Source organism: Papio anubis, chromosome 16 (genome assembly GCF_008728515.1).
Source record: "Papio anubis isolate 15944 chromosome 16, Panubis1.0, whole genome shotgun sequence".
NCBI lineage: Eukaryota > Metazoa > Chordata > Mammalia > Primates > Cercopithecidae > Papio > Papio anubis.
The window spans coordinates 57,596,116-57,613,398 of NC_044991.1; the positions used below are offsets into that span (position 1 = coordinate 57,596,116).

General features: G+C 52.4%; 1 protein-coding gene and 1 pseudogene across 5 annotated transcripts; one reads left to right on the top strand and one right to left on the bottom strand.

Moving 5' to 3' along the window:
- Nucleotides 1–2,772: 2,772 nt before the first annotated feature.
- FAM110A (family with sequence similarity 110 member A) lies at nt 2,773–16,471 on the bottom strand. Of its 5 annotated transcripts, none has more exons than XM_003904933.4 (2): nt 16,222–16,471; nt 2,773–4,326 (listed from the first exon to the last, which is right to left on the bottom strand). In XM_003904933.4, exon 2 carries the CDS (start codon nt 4,227–4,229, stop codon nt 3,342–3,344), a length of 888 nt encoding a protein of 295 aa, XP_003904982.1. In that variant the 5' UTR covers nt 4,230–4,326; nt 16,222–16,471; the 3' UTR covers nt 2,773–3,341. The 5 variants fall into 5 exon arrangements, with proteins under 5 accessions (XP_003904982.1, XP_009214682.1, XP_009214679.1 ...); XM_009216418.3 differs by having other exon boundaries at nt 2,773–4,323; nt 16,222–16,463; XM_009216415.4 differs by lacking the exon at nt 16,222–16,471 and adding an exon at nt 7,724–8,532 and having other exon boundaries at nt 2,773–4,323.
- Nucleotides 9,058–9,554, top strand: LOC101005989 (annotated as a pseudogene).
- Nucleotides 16,472–17,283: the final 812 nt, after the last annotated feature.

The following is a 17,283-nucleotide window of genomic DNA, read 5'->3' on the forward strand; positions in this document are numbered from 1 at the left end:
CACCCGCCTTGGCGTCCCAAAGTGCTGGGATTACAGGCGTGAGCCACCACACCCAGCAAGGTGTTCAGCCCACCCGGATCAACCAGCCTGGATAGGGGACCAGCACAACTGTAAGCCCTCCTATATGCACATCTAATTGGCGGCCAGCTGCAGCTGCACTCTCACCTATATCCCCCCACTACCCTGGGGTCCTAGAGTCAAGGAATTCCTATAGCCAAATTCCTCAGCCCTTTCCTGGTCCCCTGTACACAGGATTATCAGGTAAGATGTGGGGTCTCCTTGAATGTTTCGGTAGCAGGAACAGAACTGTTTAACCAAGGACAGGAACAGGCCTCTGCAGCTACACTCCACCCTCTGCCAAAAGGGTAAACTGAGGTCCGTGGGGGGCTGCCTTTCCCAGGGCCCAACTACCTTCATGATAGAAGTGAGCAGCCAGGTTGCCTGGTTCCCAAATCCACGTGTATATAATTAGCTGGTGGGAAATGGATCAGGGAGCAGATCTCATCTCTGCCTAATTAGGGGCTAGGCAGCTGGGGCCAGGCTGGCCTAGGGGAGCTGCTTCGGAGGCTGGGCAGCCCCAGGAGACAGGGCAGCAGCTGCAGGCCCTCCGAGGGCTCACACTCCAACTGGAGGCAGAACAATAGAGGGGCTGTTTCCACAGATCCCCGAGGCTGCAGGGTTGTGGGAGGGAGGAGTGCAAAAGCCCTCCCGCCCTGCTCCCTCCACAGAGGCCTGCAGGGAAGGCGGGAGGCTCCAGAATCCTGAAACAGGGGGAGCCCTCCCAAGACCAAGCCATAACCATTGGAGAAGTCAAGACTCAATCTGGCACCTTCCCCACTTCTAAGAATCCCTCCTTGCTCTCTCCCCAACAGACCCTCCCAGTGGATTTATGGAAAGGCATTCTCTTTGCCGCTATTCCCTGGTCTAGCTCCTGGGAACAGCTCTGGTTTAGGGCAGAAGTCCCTGAGTATACCTGCTTTACATTCTATGATGATTTATGTGCTGAATGTTTAGTTGCCCATTCTCTTCTCCAGACTAGGACAGGGGCCATGTCTGTCTTATCCACTGCTGGGCACCCAGTAGATGCTCAGTAATAAAGTGACCAGAAGGCTGCCAAGATGAGAAAGAGTGGTGGGGTATGTGTTGGGAGAACCAGGAATACAGATTGCGATGTGTCTGGCAGGCAAGAGTGTGACCCCAGGCTGTCCTGCAGACCTGCTATGTGACAGTCTACAAGTCGCTATCCTTCCGTGAGCTCAGCATCCTGCTCTGACAATAATTCTAGTCCTCAGATGGCTACCTTGAGGATTCAAGCACTGAAACCTCCTTCAGAAACAAGGTGTCACCCACCAGTCCTGTGACCTGAACCTCAATTTCTTCACATGTAAAATGCAGCCAGCCCATCCACCTTCTTGCGTTACTCGGAGGCTGCCAGGTCACAGCAAGGGGCAATGACTAGCCCTGAATTCTAGCAGAAGTGTCCAGGAAATCTAGTCTTTGACACCTCAAAGGGCACCACGTCTGCAGATCCTGCCTGGATTCTCTCTCCTGACACCATCACTCCTTCAGCATGGGGACCCTGGAGGCCCAGCTCCTGCACTGTCAAAACTGCTGGGCACCACGGGGGGTTATGGGTAGGTCACCACCCTCCTCATGCTTGTCTCCCCACCTGTATCACAAGCTCCAGTCTTGTGAGCTGGAACACCATCCTCTTCTAGAACCCAATTTTCCCTTCTTTCACCAAACTGCCCAGGCGCATCCCAGGCCCCCGGGGGCTAGTTGTAGACAGGCAGACAGACAGAGAGATGGACAGCTGGGCTGACCTGGATGTTTGTCAACAGTCCAACGGAAATCTCCTCTTTATGCTTAAAATAAAACCTACATCAAACCTGTCACCAGGGCCCCCATTAGAGCTTCCTGTTTCTGAGTGCTGTAGCCAAGGCAGCCTGTGAAAGGAAGCGCCACCCACCCCCTCTCCACTCCCACTGTGGGGCACCAGAGAGGCCACCACCACTTTTGCCCTTTGTAAGCCCAGCCCTAGCCCTAGCTGCTCCACTAGCCAAGGTGGGGTCTCCTAGTAGGTAACTGACCTGGAGGGAGACTGGAAGAAGCTGAGGCCTCAAAGCCCAGTGCCAGCCCCTTCCTTCCCCTCTCCCCAGGTATTGGAATATAGCATGAAAGGCCCAGAATGCACCAGTGCCCCAACCCAAGGAGGACTGTGCTGCCTAACTCTCCCATTGAGGCCCAGAGGGAGACTGGCTTGTCCAAGATCACCAGGCAAGGCCACTCATTTTGTGCCGTCCACCCCAAGTCTCTCGTCCTCCAAAAACTCCCATTTCCCATCCTCACTCTATGGTCTGTGCGACCTCAAGTTCAGGGTTTACCCTCTCCAAGCTTCCTGCCCCCTTGGGAACTGGGCAGGGCTTGGATGAGGATGGAACACTCATGGCGGGGGAAAGTCTATGCACCCCATCAGCCTTTCCCCTGCAGGCTCCCTTCCTGGTGCAGGGGAAAGACCCCATTCCTACTCCCAGCTCTATTCCAGCCCACTCGTGGCTGGACCTCAGTTTCCTCCTTGATGAAGCAGGCCTGCCAGCCTTCCAGGAGAGTTATGAGAATCCATCGCGGGGACATGTCTCCAGCCAGGCCAGCTGCTATCATCATGCCCCACCATTAGATCTCGGGGTAAACAATTACTGCTTTGATGGCCCCACCCCAAGACTTCTCTTACCCCTTCTCTTGTGAACACAGAAGAGTCTGAAGGCCCAGCCCTCGAGAAACAAGCATTTGTGTTTATTAACCAACGGGAGGGAAGTCAAAGCAATGCAGACTCCTAACCAGTCCCTCCTATAGTCTGCCCACCTAGGCCAGCTGCCAAGGACTAGGAAGAGCAGTGGATAGGCCCCTCCCCACTGCCCTGACCCCAGGGTGAGTTCCGCTGGGTAAGGAAGAGGAAGTCAGCAAATGACAGAGGCCAAGGAAGGAAGGAGGAAACAGAGCCGCTGGGGAGACAAGATTGAGGAGATCCCTTGGCCCCTCACTCTCAGTGGGAAGGGCAAAGCACCCCAAATGCAGGCCCACAAGAGGAACTAAGCAGGAGTACACTCATGTCAAAAACCTTGCATTGGGATGGGGGGAGGGGGTTCTCAAGTGTCCAAAGTCAAGAGCAAAACCCTCCCAGAGTCAGTCCTTGCCCAAGAATGCTGGTCCAGCCTCTAAGCCTTTGCCTCCACACCAAGTTCACACCAGGGTGGAGCCTCTAACATGGCCATCCAGAGAATGGATGCAAAAGAGGTCCAGGGACCACTTGATCTGTCCTGTGGCAAATTCCCCAGTGGCGTCTAGCCTTCAGCTGCTGGGCTCTCCCGTGCCTGCCTTAACCCATACAGCCACTTGATCACGCGGGCATTGCGCTCCACCACCGACACGCCATAGGGAACGCGCTCCCGGGCCCGCTCCTCAACAGTAACCGAGCTGCGGCGGGAGCAGCCCCCTTCAGAGCTGCCCGGCCCAGCACTGGGCCCTGCCAGGGACACGATATCCGAGCTGGCCCGTGCCAGGTGGGCCACACCCAACCCTCTTGCCTCCTCCGGGTCCAGGCCGCAGAAGTTAAAAAAGCGCTCAAGGTCAGCAGCTGCCCTAGAAAAGCGCTCGCTCAAGTCCGACTTAGAGCGTTGCAAACCCGGTGGCCGGGCTGGGCTGGAGGCGGCGGCAGGACCCGGTGATGGGCAGAGCCGGGCTGGCGAGGCAGGCAGGGGGCGGACGTCCACTCGGCGGACCGCAGAGGTACTGGGCGGCGGTCGTGGAGGGGTGGCTGGGGGAGGCTGGCCGGCTCCCTCTGCCCGTCCAGGAGTACGGCTGGCCTCGGCAGGGGACACGGGACTATCACACAAGTTGATGAGGCTGCTGAGGATGTCCAGGTCCAGCTGGGGCCGTCGGCAGGGGCCAGGCAGGGCTCGGCGGCTGGGCGTGAGCACTGTGCGGCGAGTCTCAGGGCTAAAAAGTGGCTGTTTGGACAGCAGGGGCTGCACTGGTTCCTGGCGGGTGTTGGCCACATGCAGGCTCTTGACGTACTTGGCCTTGTCGGCCTCCAGGCGCTCCACAGCACTCGGTTTCCGAACTCCACCATCTGCCGGCCTCCGTAGCAGGTAGCCAGGGACCTTGGTCCGAAGGCGGCAAGGTAGGGCGGGGGCGGCCGGGGCTCCAGGGCTCAGCGTGTCCACAGGCATGGCTGCTGCATATCCCGAGGGCTTTGGTCTGAGAAGACTGGAGAAATGAGGAGCCAGAGATCCAGGCAGAAAGTAGGCAGCTGAACACCGGCAACTGCTGCAGTGAAGGAGAGAGAGAGAGAGAGAGAAAAAAAAAAAAAAAAAAAAAAAAGCCGAGAGCGCTCAGACAAAGAGGTTCAGCCACCGCTGAGAGAGGGTAAGACGCCTTCCCTATTATAAGGTAGAGACCACGCCCCTCCATAAGGAGCCAATCAGCAGGCAGAAGGCAACAGCTGCGGGGCCTCAGGCCCCACCCACACCCCCTCCCTCCTGCCCCCGGGGAACCAGGCCCAGCTGAGGCCAAGAGAAGAAAAAAGGTGCTAGAGAAGAAAGACCTGGGCAACCTGGGCAGAAAAGACAGGGCAAGGCAAGCGCTAAAGGGAGCAAGGGAGGCTCCAGGCTCTGTGCTACGCACCAGTCAACTCAACCTCAGGTCCTCTCAACAGCCCCATTTTTTGGATGGAGAAACTGAAGCCCAGAGAGGCAACCAACTTGCTTAAGTTAACCCAGCTCTGCCCCTTACCACCAAGAAGGAAGGTGCTGCCACAGGAGTGTAGGGTTAAATGACCAAGAAAAAGGGCTCCAGCCCCACACCCCATCTGGACTTCCCAAAGGGAGCCCGGTACCACCTCTACCCCTCACCCATCCAGGCAGGAAGCTTCCCTGTGCCATCCACCCGCCTAGACATGCCAGGCCCCAGGCAAAGGGCAGAGCTTATAGGGAAGGAGCAAAGAAAATCTCCACCCCCGCCCCAGTGGAGTCCATACATCCGTCAGCTTCCAGCATAGAACTGGATGGCCCACGGTGATCCACAAATGCCTGTCACGTGGAAACGTCAGCCCTGAGCTATGCTGTGCTGAGAGAAGCTGGAAATGTCCCAAATCACACAGCCCTGCATGGAGGCATCCGGCAGACCCTTGATCTGCCTGCAGCCATGGAATGGGCACTCACCTGGGAGGAGGGCATACACCTGGATGCACAAGTGTCCATGTGGTCACCCAAGTGTCAGAGCCTGATGTCCTAGGCATCAAGCCAACCCTGACCCTGTTTCCAAGGAAGGGTCAAGCCCACAGAGTCACCCCACAAGGCCCCTTGGTGATGGGGCAGAAGAAAACCCATATACCAAGTCCTAAACATTCTCATCTGTAAAACAGAGAGGGCGGGTACTTAATCTAGGTGTTCCCCAAGAGGACATGCAGTTCAAGCCATTTAGACCTGTGCTGTCCAGCTCAACAGCCACCAGCCACATATGGCTATTCAACCTTAACTTTAAATTTAAATGAAATAAAAACATAAAATTCCGTTCCCGAGCCACACTAGTGGCATTTCAAGTTCTCAGTAGCCACATGTGGCCAGTTGTCACTGTACTTGGCAGCACAGAGTAGAGCATTTCCATCCATGGTAGGAAGCTACATTGGACAGCCCCACCTAGACATCCAAAAATCCAGAAGGGAGCGAGTCTGGATTAGGGTGGGGAGGCAGGGATCCCTGCTGGGTGCCATCCTCCCTATAACCTCCCACAAGCCTGTGGGTCATTGTGCAGATGGAGAAACTGAGATTGAGAGAACTGACTTTCCCAGGCCCCAGAGTAGATAAATAAGGCACTGATTTCAATACCACATCCTGTTTCTCCCCTGCGCTCCTGACCCCCTCCCCGCACTATTCCTTTTCTCCTTATTCCCTGCACAAGTACTCTATTTGTGTATGGGTGTTTTATTCTTTGTTGTCCCTGCCCCCCTAAAATATCAGCTCCATGAGGGCAGGGGTGTGGGGGGGGGGGCAGGTGAGGGTGGCTATTTTGTTCACTATACCCCAGTTTCAAGATATTGCCCTAGACACATACTAAGGTAAAATGTTCAATAAATATTTATTGAACTGAAATATTTATGGGAGCCAGATGTCAACTGGGTGATCAGAGATGAACTAGAGACATCTAGGTACCCTGCCTGCTGCAGGTATATGGGTCCAAGGTGGTAGGTGTATTGTTCCAGGAAGCTGGAAATTCAGACTTCCATAAAAACTCTAGATTCTTAAAACTGTTAGCATATTCAATAATGAATGATTAAAACATTGCACGTGCAGCAAACAAAATATGTCTGCAAACATATCTGTCCCCTCCTCCATCTGGCCCTCAACCACCAGCTGGAGACCTTTGCAGCAGCGATAAGTTGGGAATAGAACCTTGGGTGCTGCTCCCAAGGCAGGAGAGATGGAGTGGATGGGAAAGGAAGCCTTGCTCCACCAGGGCCGACCCCCAGGAGACCTCAGGTGGGAAGGACCTGACAGGAAAGGAGCATAGTAGAGGCAGCCAAACTCTGCCCCACCCCCAGGCCGCCACCTCCCAAACCAGTCCAACCCGTCCACAGTGGCAGTTCCCTCGCGGGCACCATCCGGATAAAGAGGGAGAAGGAGGTCAGACGGGCGGGGCCGGGGCAGAAGTCCCATGCACGACCCCGATCGGGCCCCCAGTCCCTGCGGCCCGATCTGCTGGCCCTGGTGTCCCCTCTGGCGGGGCTGGGACAGATGCGAGAGCCAACCCCGGATTTGGCGCTGCGGGCCCGCCGGCCTTCAGTTCGCCCACCCGCTCGCTGTGCGCCTTGCGCAAGCAGCTTCGCCTCTTTACAGACTCGGTTACCTTCTCCGTGAAATGAGGTTAAAAATAGACCTTCCTGAGCCTCCAGGTCATGATAAGGATGGAGATCAAACAGGTCGAGGGCTTTCCTCAGCATCTGGCAAAAAGGCGGAGCCACGAACCAGGCTACTGGTCTTTAAGAAGATTTTGACTACCCAAGTCCACAGACCACCCCCACGGAGGGGTCTCTAAGCAAACCCCACGAGGGTCTGTCCCAGCCCACACCGCTGACAAAGCAGGCCCAAGACAGGCTGATCAGTGTGCTCACCTCAACAGCCCCATGTCACGGGTGGGCAAACGGAGGTGCAGCGGCTCCTGCCAGATGAAGCCAGGGTCCCAAGTCCCCAAGCGGGACTCAAGGTCCCCTCTGAGGCCTCCTCTCACCGCCCAATGCCCCACCCACGGATTCAAATGCCTCCCATGAATGCCCCCAACCGCCGGCCCTTCTGGTTTGCATCACCGCCTCGTCCCCTCCCCATCAGCTCCCCCGCGTCAGCCTCCAGAGGCCGCGGGGCAAGACTAGGGGAAACTCAGATCCCCAGTCTGGCTTTTGCTCTCCCTCAATTCCGGGCAAGCTTGAGGAATCCCGGTGGCGGGAGATGGGGGGACGGTTAGCAGGGCGCTGTGTGACCCTCGCCACTCGCCGCCCCTCTGAGTCCGAGTTGGCCTGGATCTCAAATGAGGGAGCGAGCGGCGCGATCCCCGCGGTCCTCTTGAAGCCGAAAGGTAGATCCCTGCCCCGTTTCCGCCGTCCCGGGGTGGAGGGGTACTCGGGCCGCCCCCTACCTCCGGCTGGGCGCCCCCCACGCAGGTCCGCACGTACCTGGCTGCGCCCGCGCCGCTGGCCTGCGCTCCTCCGGCCCGGCCCACCTGGGGCTCCGGCAACCTGAGTTTGCGCAACTTCCGGCGGCTGCGGGCAAGTGAACCCGCCGGTCCAGGTATTACCCGAAAAGGGTAAGGAAAGCCAGGCAGGGGCCGGAAACCGAGCCCCGGCCGCTGGCAGCTGGCCTGGCTCAGTAACCGGGTCCGACCCGCTCCAGGACCACCCAGGGACGTTCTTCCGGGAGCCGAGACCCGCCCACCGCACACCTGGCGCGCGGAGTCCCGGTGGCTCCCGCAGGCAAGCGCACCCATCTTAGAGACGGACAAACTGAGCCCCCTTCCCTGACACTCAGAAGGACCGCCAGGTAATGTTCACTGTGCCAGGCACGGGAAAGTGTTTTTCTTGGTATCAAGTAACCCATTTTAATCTTCCCAACAATCGCTATCTGGTGAGTTCTATTGTTATCCCATTTGACTAATGGTAAACTGAGGCTGGGAGAGGCTGAGTCACTAGCCCAAAATCACTCTGGGGAGTCCAGCCTGCGCACTTTCCCTCCAGACCAAGCCTTAACGCCACCACTTTATAGCTGTGTGTCCCTGAGCAAGCTGCGGGACCCTCCTGGTGCTCCATTCCGTCACACGCAGAGCCCATCCATCTGGAACAGGCTGAGTCTGAGGATGCCTTAGCAGCCTTGTGAAAAACTGTTAACATCGGTAACAACAGCCGTCATAGTAACAACAATAACTAGAATTTTTGGGTGCTAGACACCATACTCATTTAACCCCCCAGAGCCCCCTCATTTTATCCCATGAGACTGCACCCCTGCAGGAAGGAATTCCCAGAGGGTAGTGACTGTCACCTCTTCCAGCCCAAGTCCTATAACTCACTTCAGGTAGGCACATCTGATAGGCTATTTTTTCACAGGAATCCTGAGGCGCAGAGAAGGAGCTGTCTCCCAGGCCTCAGCCTCAGCCCTCCGCCCCGCTCAGGCTGAAGAGGCTCCTGTCCCATCTCTGTGCCTGTGGCAGCTGGGCCAGCACCAGGGTGTAGGGCATGAGGAGGCCGGCAGTGACTCACATCAGCTTTCCCTCCCCCTCAGCACTGCGGCCTCCTCCAGTCCCTGATTTTACAGGGAATGGGGCAACAATCCATCATCCTCCAAATGGCCTGCTGAGCCCTGCCTAGCCCTCCACTGAGGCAGAAATGGAGGATGGGGAGGGAAGGCTCCTTCAGGCACTAATAGTAGTAACAGCAAAGCAACAATAATTATTTTCATAATAGAAAAGAACAGTCCTTCCTTTCTAGCCCCAGCCCCGGACCTTACAGCTGCCAAGATGCTGATGTGTAAGAAGAACCGATTGCCATTTATGAACTCCTTTTTAAGGAGGGAGTCATGGTGGCCAAGAAGGATGTCCACATGCCTAAGCACCCGGAGCTGGCAGACAAGAATGTGCCCAACCTTCATGTCATGAAGGCCATGCAGTCTCTCAAGTCCCGAGGCTACGTGAAGGAAGAGTTTGCCTGGAGACATTTCTACTGGTACCTTACCAATGAGGGTATCCAGTATCTCCATGATTACCTTCATCTGCCCCCAGAGATTGTTCCTGCCACCCTACGCCGCAGCCGTCCAGAGACTGGCAGGCCTCGGCCTAAAGGTCTGGAGGGTGAGCGACCTGCAAGACTCACAAGAGAGGAAGCTGACAGAGACACCTACAGACAGTGTTCTGTGCCCCCTGGTGCTGACAACACAGCCGAAGCTGGGGCTGGGTCAGCAACCAAATTCCAATTTAGAGGCGGATCTGGTCGTGGACGTGGTCAGCCACCTCAGTAAAATTGGAGAGGATTATTTTGCATTGAATAAATTTACAGCCAAAAAAGAAAAGAACAAATCTCATCTGAGCACTTTCTTTGTACTAGACACCATTTTAAGCTCTTTACAAAATGTTAACTCATTTAATCCTCAAACCTACTCTGTGAGGTCTACTATCATTATGCCAATTTTCAGATGAGAAAACTGAGGCTCCAAGAGGTAAGGCCACTTGCCCAAAATTCCACAGTTGATTAATGGTAGAGCCAGGATTGGAACCCAGGCTCACATCTGGGGAGGCGAGGTGGAAGAGACAGTGTTTCTGTGTTGTGCTTTGGCCACTTACCAGATGTGCCCCGCAAGGAACTCCTGAATAATCTACTGCCTCGTCGGCTGGACCCCAGAGGGAGAAGCCACCTTAGGAAGCACTCCCTGGTTATGGTTCTAAGTCTCGGTTTCCTCTGCTGTAAAATGGGGGCAATAATGGCAATGTTTTCCCAGCAGAAATAAGGTCTCATTACTGCTGTGTTTAAACCCTCCTGTGGCTCCCTTAACAATAAAATCCAAACTCCCTGCAATGAGCTGAGATCGCACCACTACACTCCAGCCTGGGCGACAGAGCGAGACTCCGTCTCAAAAAAAAAAAAAAAAAAAAAAAAAAATCCAAGCTGCTTACTTGGCCCTCAGGCCTTCCAGGACTCAGTCCTTGTCCAAATCTCCCATATTATCTGCAACCTCTTTCCTGCTCTGGCCACAAAGCCCTCCCTGCTGTTCCTGAACACAAGGTCTTTCCTGCCTCAGGGCTTTTGCACCAGCTGTTCTCTGCCTGGACTCTCTTCCCTCACCCCCTTCAGATCTCACTTCAAATGCCATCTCCTCCAAGAGACCCCCCAAGAGGGGGTGTCAGCTTTTTCACCCATTTTATTCCCTTCCGAGCACTCATTACATCCTGTCATTTTAGATACTTTTTTATCTAGGATAGGAAATATAATTCGTTTCCTTATCTCTCCCACTGGACCATGAGCTCCATCACACCCTTCCAATTTTCTTCCTCCAGGGACCAAACAAAGAGGAAATACCATTGAACAACTAGCTGGACTGGACCCAGGCCACCTCAAAGGCCAAGGCCACTCATCAAGAGGTATACATTAAATGTATAAAGCTTTTTCTTATATCAATAAGAAAGAAAGAAAGAGAGAAAGAAAGAAAGAGGAAGAAAGAAAGGAGAGAAAGTTATACATATCTATCAAGAATAACACAAAAGTGATGTTGTGTCCTTCTCAGTACATGGTGTCAGGAGGCTTCTTTTTTCTTTTTTTAAGAGATGAGGTCTCACTGTGTTGCCCAGGTTGGAGTGCACTCCATAGCTCACTGCAGCCTCAAATAGGTGGGCTCAAGCAATCCTCCCACCTCAGCCTCCTGAGTGGCTGGGACTATAGGTACATTACCACACCCACTCATAACAACAGTTTGTCTTAATCTTAGTGATCAGCCAATTCCTTGGTTAAGGCAATATCTGCCAAATTTCTCCACTGTACAGTTACTATTTTCCCTTTGTAATTAATAAATATCTTGTGAGAAGAAAAAAAAGGCCAGGGTTCCTAAGCACCAAGCCTCCTCTCCAAACCCTGACCCTGCTCCTGGCCTTTCCAGACCTGTCCTACTCTTCCTCCAACTTCAAGTCACCACCATTCAAGCTGGGCTCTGACCACTTCTACCCAAGTCCTGTTCTTTCTCCAAAGCCACCATATACAAACCTCTGCACACACTGGTTCTGCTGCCTGCAGTGGTCTTTGCAGGCCTGCAGGCCTCCATCCCCCTGGCCATATCTGTAAGGTATAGCATGGACTCCAGAACCCATTGAAATCCCAGCTCCACCAATGATTAGCTATAAGACCTCGGATAAAATACTCAATGTCTCCATATCTCAGTTTCCCTAACTGCAAAACAGGACTCACAACCGTGCCTCCCTCTCTGCATGAGGCCCATGTATGAGAAATGCCACCAAAGAGCGGGCTATGATAACTATTCAACCAACTAGATCATTCAGTGCCCGGCTCCTTCATCAGCCCAGAATGAAGGGAGGCCTTCATCAGCCCAGAATGCTGATCCACTATTCTCAGAGGTTACAAATCTAAGAGAAGCACAGGTAATAGTTAAGAATGCAGAGTCATAGCTGGGTGCGGTGGCTCACACCTGTAATCCCAGAACTTTGGGAGGCCAAGGCAGGTGGATCACGAGGTTAGGAGTTCAAGACCAGACTGGCCAAGATGGTGAAACCCCGTCTCTACTAAAAATACAAAAATTAGCCCGGCATGGTGGCGGGTGCCTGTAATCCCAGCTACTCAGGAGGCTGAAGCAGGAGAATCACTTGAACCGGGGACACAGAGGTTGCAGTGAGTTGAGATGGCACCACCGCACTCCAGCCTGGGTGACAGAGAGAAACTCTGTCTCAAAAAAAAAAAGAATGCAGAGTCACTTGTCACTTGAATAGACATTTCTCCAAAGATATACAAATGGCCATTAGGCACAGGAAAAGATGCTCAACACCATTAGTCATTAGGGAAATGTAAATTAAAACCACAATGAGATACCACATCACACCCCTGAAGATGGACATTACCAAAAAAAAAAAAAAAAAAAAAACCAGAAAATAACAAGTGTTGGTGAAGATGTTGAGAAATTAGTGCTTTGTGCACTGCTGATAGACACATAAAATGGTGCAGTCACTGTGAAATGCAGTAAAGTAGTTCCTCAAAAAATTAAACAGAATTACCATAGGATCACCCAGCAATTCCATTTCTGGGTGTATACTCAAAACAATTAAAAGCAGGAACTCAAACAGATATTTGTACATCCATGCTCAAAGCAGCATTAGTCACAACAGCCAAAAGCAATCCAAGTGTCCATCAAGGGATGAATGAATAAACAGAAGGTAGCATATACATAGAATATTAGAATAGAATATTATTCAGCCTTGAAAAGGAAATTCTAACACATACAACAACATGGGTGAAACTTGAAGGCATTATGCTAAGTGAAATAAGCCAGACTCAATGAGACAAATACTGTATGATTCCATTTATAATACCTAGAGGTACCCAAAGTGGTCAAATTCACTCAAACAGAAAGTAGAACAGTGATTGCCAGGCACTAGAGGGAGAGGCAGTGGGGAACTGTTTATTGAGTATTGAGTTTCAGTTTGGGAAGATGAAAACATTCTGAAGATGGATGGTGGTGATGGTTGTACAACAATGTGAATGTACTTAATGCCACCGAACTGTATACTTAAAAGTGGTGACAATGGTAAATTTTATTTTATATACATTTTAATTCACTCACCGCCCCACCCCACCCCCCTAAAAAATGTAAAATTTAGAGCCAGACTCTCTGGGTTCAAATTCCACCTCTAGGTTATCTTATGCAAATTATTAAACCTCTCTTGTGCTCAGTCTCCCCTCTGCAAGATGGAAATAAGAACAGCAGTAATTACCTTACATCACAGAGTTGAGGGAATTAAATGAGTTCATACTTGTAAAGTACTTGGAACACAGTAACTGCTCAAGAGGTGTCAGTGATTTTTATTCTTTGGTGAGAGGGTGGGAGGTGTGGTTTCCAAAGGTTATAATTTTCATGACATTCTACACCCAACCCGCCCCCTTCCTTCCACCTGCTTCTTTCTTTCCCTTCAGCGGAAGCCTGGCCTAGATTTGGGGAGGCCCTTGCTTGCCCCAGAGGAGATCAGGAAGGCTCCAGGCAGTGGCAAGGGGCCAGCCAGCAGGACAGCCCCAGCTCAATTTCAGCCCAGCTGTCCAGGTCAGAGACACCCAGCTGGGCTGCCTCCAGAGCCACACCAGGCCCTGAGCTATTTCTGGAGGCCTCCCAGACGCTGGTGCCCTGGCCTGCCCAGGAGTCAGCCTTGCTCAGGGTGGCCTTGCACTAACTTTAGGAAGGGAGAAGGGAGTAGGCTGTGGAATGGGTGTGGATGTGGATATCTAGGCCCACTGATATGCTCACCTCTACCAAGTTGATCTTCTAGGTCTGCACTTGAGGTTGCAAAATGGGGACAAAGGATTTTGCAGTGGGGACGGAATGAGAGAGATAACACATGCAAGGTCTTGGGGAAGGACCTGGCACGCAGGATTAGAAAGGTGAGTGGGAGGCAGATCCATAGCCAAGCCCACTTCCTATCCTAGACTGCCCTCTGCCCAGGCCTAAGTACACCATCATGACTTCTTAGCTCAGCCCAGAGACTGAAGAAACTTAGTGTCACAGAGCAAGTCAGGGACAGGGCAGTGGTCTCATGATTTATAAACATGCATATATATATATATATATATATATATATATATATATATATATATATTATACACACACACACACACACACACACATATATATATATAATTTTATTTTTTATTTTTCAGACAGAGTTTCCCTGTTGTCACCCAGGCTGGAGTGCAATGGTGGGATCACCACAACCTCCACCTCCCAGGTTTAAGTGATTCTCCTGCCTCAGCCTCCCAAGTAGCTGGGATTATAGGCTCGTGCCACCACATCCGGCTAATTTTTGTATTTTTTAGTAAAGATGAGGTTTCACCACGTTGGCCAGGCTGGTCTGAAACTCCTGACCTCAAGTGATCCACCCGCCTCGGCCTCCCAAAGTGCTGAGATTACAGGCGTGAGCCACCGCACCTGGCCTTAATTTTAAAATTTTTAAAATAGATGATACATGCACACAACTCAAAATTCAAAAACGGTAAAGATAGTGAAGTTTAAAAAAAAAAACAACAACAACCTCCTCCCACCCTGTCCCCATTTCTCCTCCCTGCAGGCACCATCATGACCAGACAGTTGCTTATCCTTCCTGAGAGACTTTAGGCAGATGCAGGCAAGTATGAATATATATTCTGTCTCCATTGTTACACATATGGCATCATGATGCTATGTGTACCATTTTCATCTTGTTCTTTTTGCTCAATAGCATGTTTTGTTCTTGGTGCCACATCAGTACATAAAGAGCATGTTCTTTTTCCCAGCTGCACAGTAGAATTTCCCATCATCCCCTACTGGTGGCCACTTAGCGTGTGTCTCATTTCTGCCTACAAACCACACTGCAGCATCACTGCATCTACATCATTTTGCTTAGAAGTGGGACAGCTGAGTCTGGGGGATGTATTTGTAATCCACAACCAAGTCTGCTTCCTATCCTAGACCGCCCTCTGCCCAGGCCTGAGTGCACCATCATGACTTCTTAGCTCAGCCCAGAGACTGAAGAAACTTACTCAATGTCACAGAGCAAGTCAGGGACAGGGCAGTGGTTTCATGATTTATAAATATGCATATATATATATATATACACACACACACACACACACACATATATATATATACAGAGAGAGAGAGAGAGAATGAGATGGGAGGACTGTGCTTCATGAAGGCTGTGTGAGTTAACCTCCTGCCTGCAGAACACACAAATGGTCCATGAACATTAGTTTCAGTTATCTTGATTACTGAGGTTCAGGGCATCCCTAAATTTTGCACTGGTGGTGAGGACCTCAATTGCCTCAGCCCCTGCCTTGCATCACAGTGGGAGAAGGTGATAAATTTGCTAATAAGTAAAATATATAGGACATAAGGTGGAGTAAATGCTACTGAGAAAAACAAAACATGCAAGAACAAGAGCAAGGCTTATGAAGTCAATAATATTTGTTGAAAGAATAAAGGAAAGGCTTGTTTTCTGAGTGTTCGGAGATCCTGTCCCCAAAGCCAGGGGGAGGCTCCAGAGGAGAGGAGATATGTAACTCCCTTATGCAGAGATTCAAGACTCTCAAAATGCATGACTCTGAGTGTCAAGGATTCTAAGATTGAAGCCAGAGGGAGCTAATAACCACTGCATTGTCTGACTGGGACTTCAACAAGAGGCTTAACTTCTTAGAACCTCAGTTTCCCCACCTACAAAAGGAGACTGACAATAGCAACCTAGGGGGCAAGGGGTGTCCCCAGGAGACAGAGCAGGGTCTGGCCTAGATCAGATGCTCCTCCTGAGGGGATCCCGGCCCCACCCCCAATTCCAAAGTCTCTGGTGACTAGAGGCTTTGGTTCAGGGACTGGCTTTATTCCCTTCCCCAAACCGGGGAAGATTCCCAAGAGGCCAGCAGCGACTCTGGGGGCTGGAGAATCTGCTGCCCCTACATCCAGCCCAGAAATGTCAGTGCCATCCGATGCCCAAAGAGTGGTCCTCTGAGAGGGGGAGCTCTGGAGTTCAGAGCCCCGTAGGCAGAAGGGCGCCAAATGAGCCGAGTCCAACCCCGGACTGCGGAGAAGAAAGACGCCCAAAAGGGGCATCCCGAGGACAGTGTGGGGCGCAGGGATAGGTGATCCAGCCAGGGGTCCATAGGCCGTGTCCCTGCCGATAAAATGCTGGGAAAATGACTACCAGTTGCCCGTCTGTACCTCTCAAGGCAAGTCTAGATATGATTAGACTAGGGGCTGCGAGGTAGGGCAGAAAGCCTTGAACTGGATTCTCTGCCAGAGCTCGCCGAGCCAGGACACTTGCCTCTCTGAACCTCAGAGTCCTCATCTGTGAAATGACACGCAGGTACGACGCGGGGAGAAAGCAGACAGCAGGCGCTCGGGGAACGGAGTCCCCCAGACCCCGGGTCGCACCCGGAACCACCCGCGCCCTCACCTGGAGCCCGTCCTAGGCGTGTCCCGGCTCCTTCCGCGCAGTCTTCGGAGAGGCTGACAGCTCGGACCCGGGCTGGTAGTGGCCGCTCCCAACGACGCCCAGGAGGCCCTAGCCCCGCGTGGGCACCTTTGGGGTCCCCTTCGGAACTGCCCTCCGCAGTCGAGCTGAGCGGGTGGCCCTGACTGTCGAAGGCCCCCACCGCAGGGAAAGTCCCTCGAGCGCCGAGAAAGGGGAAGTGAGCACCCCGCCCCCCTTCACTCCAGAATGGTTCGCCCCGGACTTCCTGATTGGTTCCTCGCTTCCGTTCGAACGGCGCGCCGCCGGGGTTGCCAGGCGACCGCTTAGCTTCTGCAGCCCGAAGGAGCGCCGCGGCGCAGCAGCTCCGCCCCCTCCTCCCAACCGGCCCCACCTTCTTCCTGCCGCCGCTTCAGACCCGGCGCCTGGTTCTTTCCCTTCCTCCTCCCTCCGGCTTGCAGCTGGGACTTCCTCTAGGACACCAGCTGGAAGAGCTCCAGTTAGAGGACTCTGGCTGATTCCTAGTCCTGACTTTGACGCTAACTCCCTATGTGACCCCGCACAGCCCCTTCCTTTCTCTGTTCTCCTAACTGCATGATGATGAGTGAGTTAATTTTAAAATGTGCACACCCAGCAGTCCCGAAATTTACAAAGGAAATGACCAAAGATATGAGCAAAGATTAATATTGCTCAGCCTTATTCATCATGACAAAATAATGGAAACAACTTAAATGCCTCTTGAAAGGGGTTGGTTATATAATTCCATCCTGTGGAAGAGCTAACTAACTTAATTGAGCGTTTTACATGCCAGGTAGCTTTACAGAACAACTCTTGTCAAGGCTTATGACATAACCCTCTAAAAGTACTTTTAATTATTAACACTTTCTTTTTTTCTTTTTTTCTTTCCTTTTTTTTTTTTTTTTTTTGAGATGGAGTCACCCTGGCTGGAGTGCAGTGATGGGATCTCAGCTTACAGCAGCCTCAGTCTCCTGAGGTCAAGCAATCTTCCCACCTCAGCCTCCCAAGTAGCTGGGACTACAGGTGTGC

Excerpts from the sequence above, each read along its gene's own strand:
- FAM110A (XM_003904935.5), bottom strand. The coding sequence starts at position 8,034 with ATGGGTGCGCTTGCCTGCGGGAGCCACCGGGACTCCGCGCGCCAGGTG. Across the intron at positions 4,327-7,723 it reads AGCGGCGCGGGCGCAGCCAG|CAGTTGCCGGTGTTCAGCTG; the intron begins GTACGTGCGGAC and ends CCTTCACTGCAG.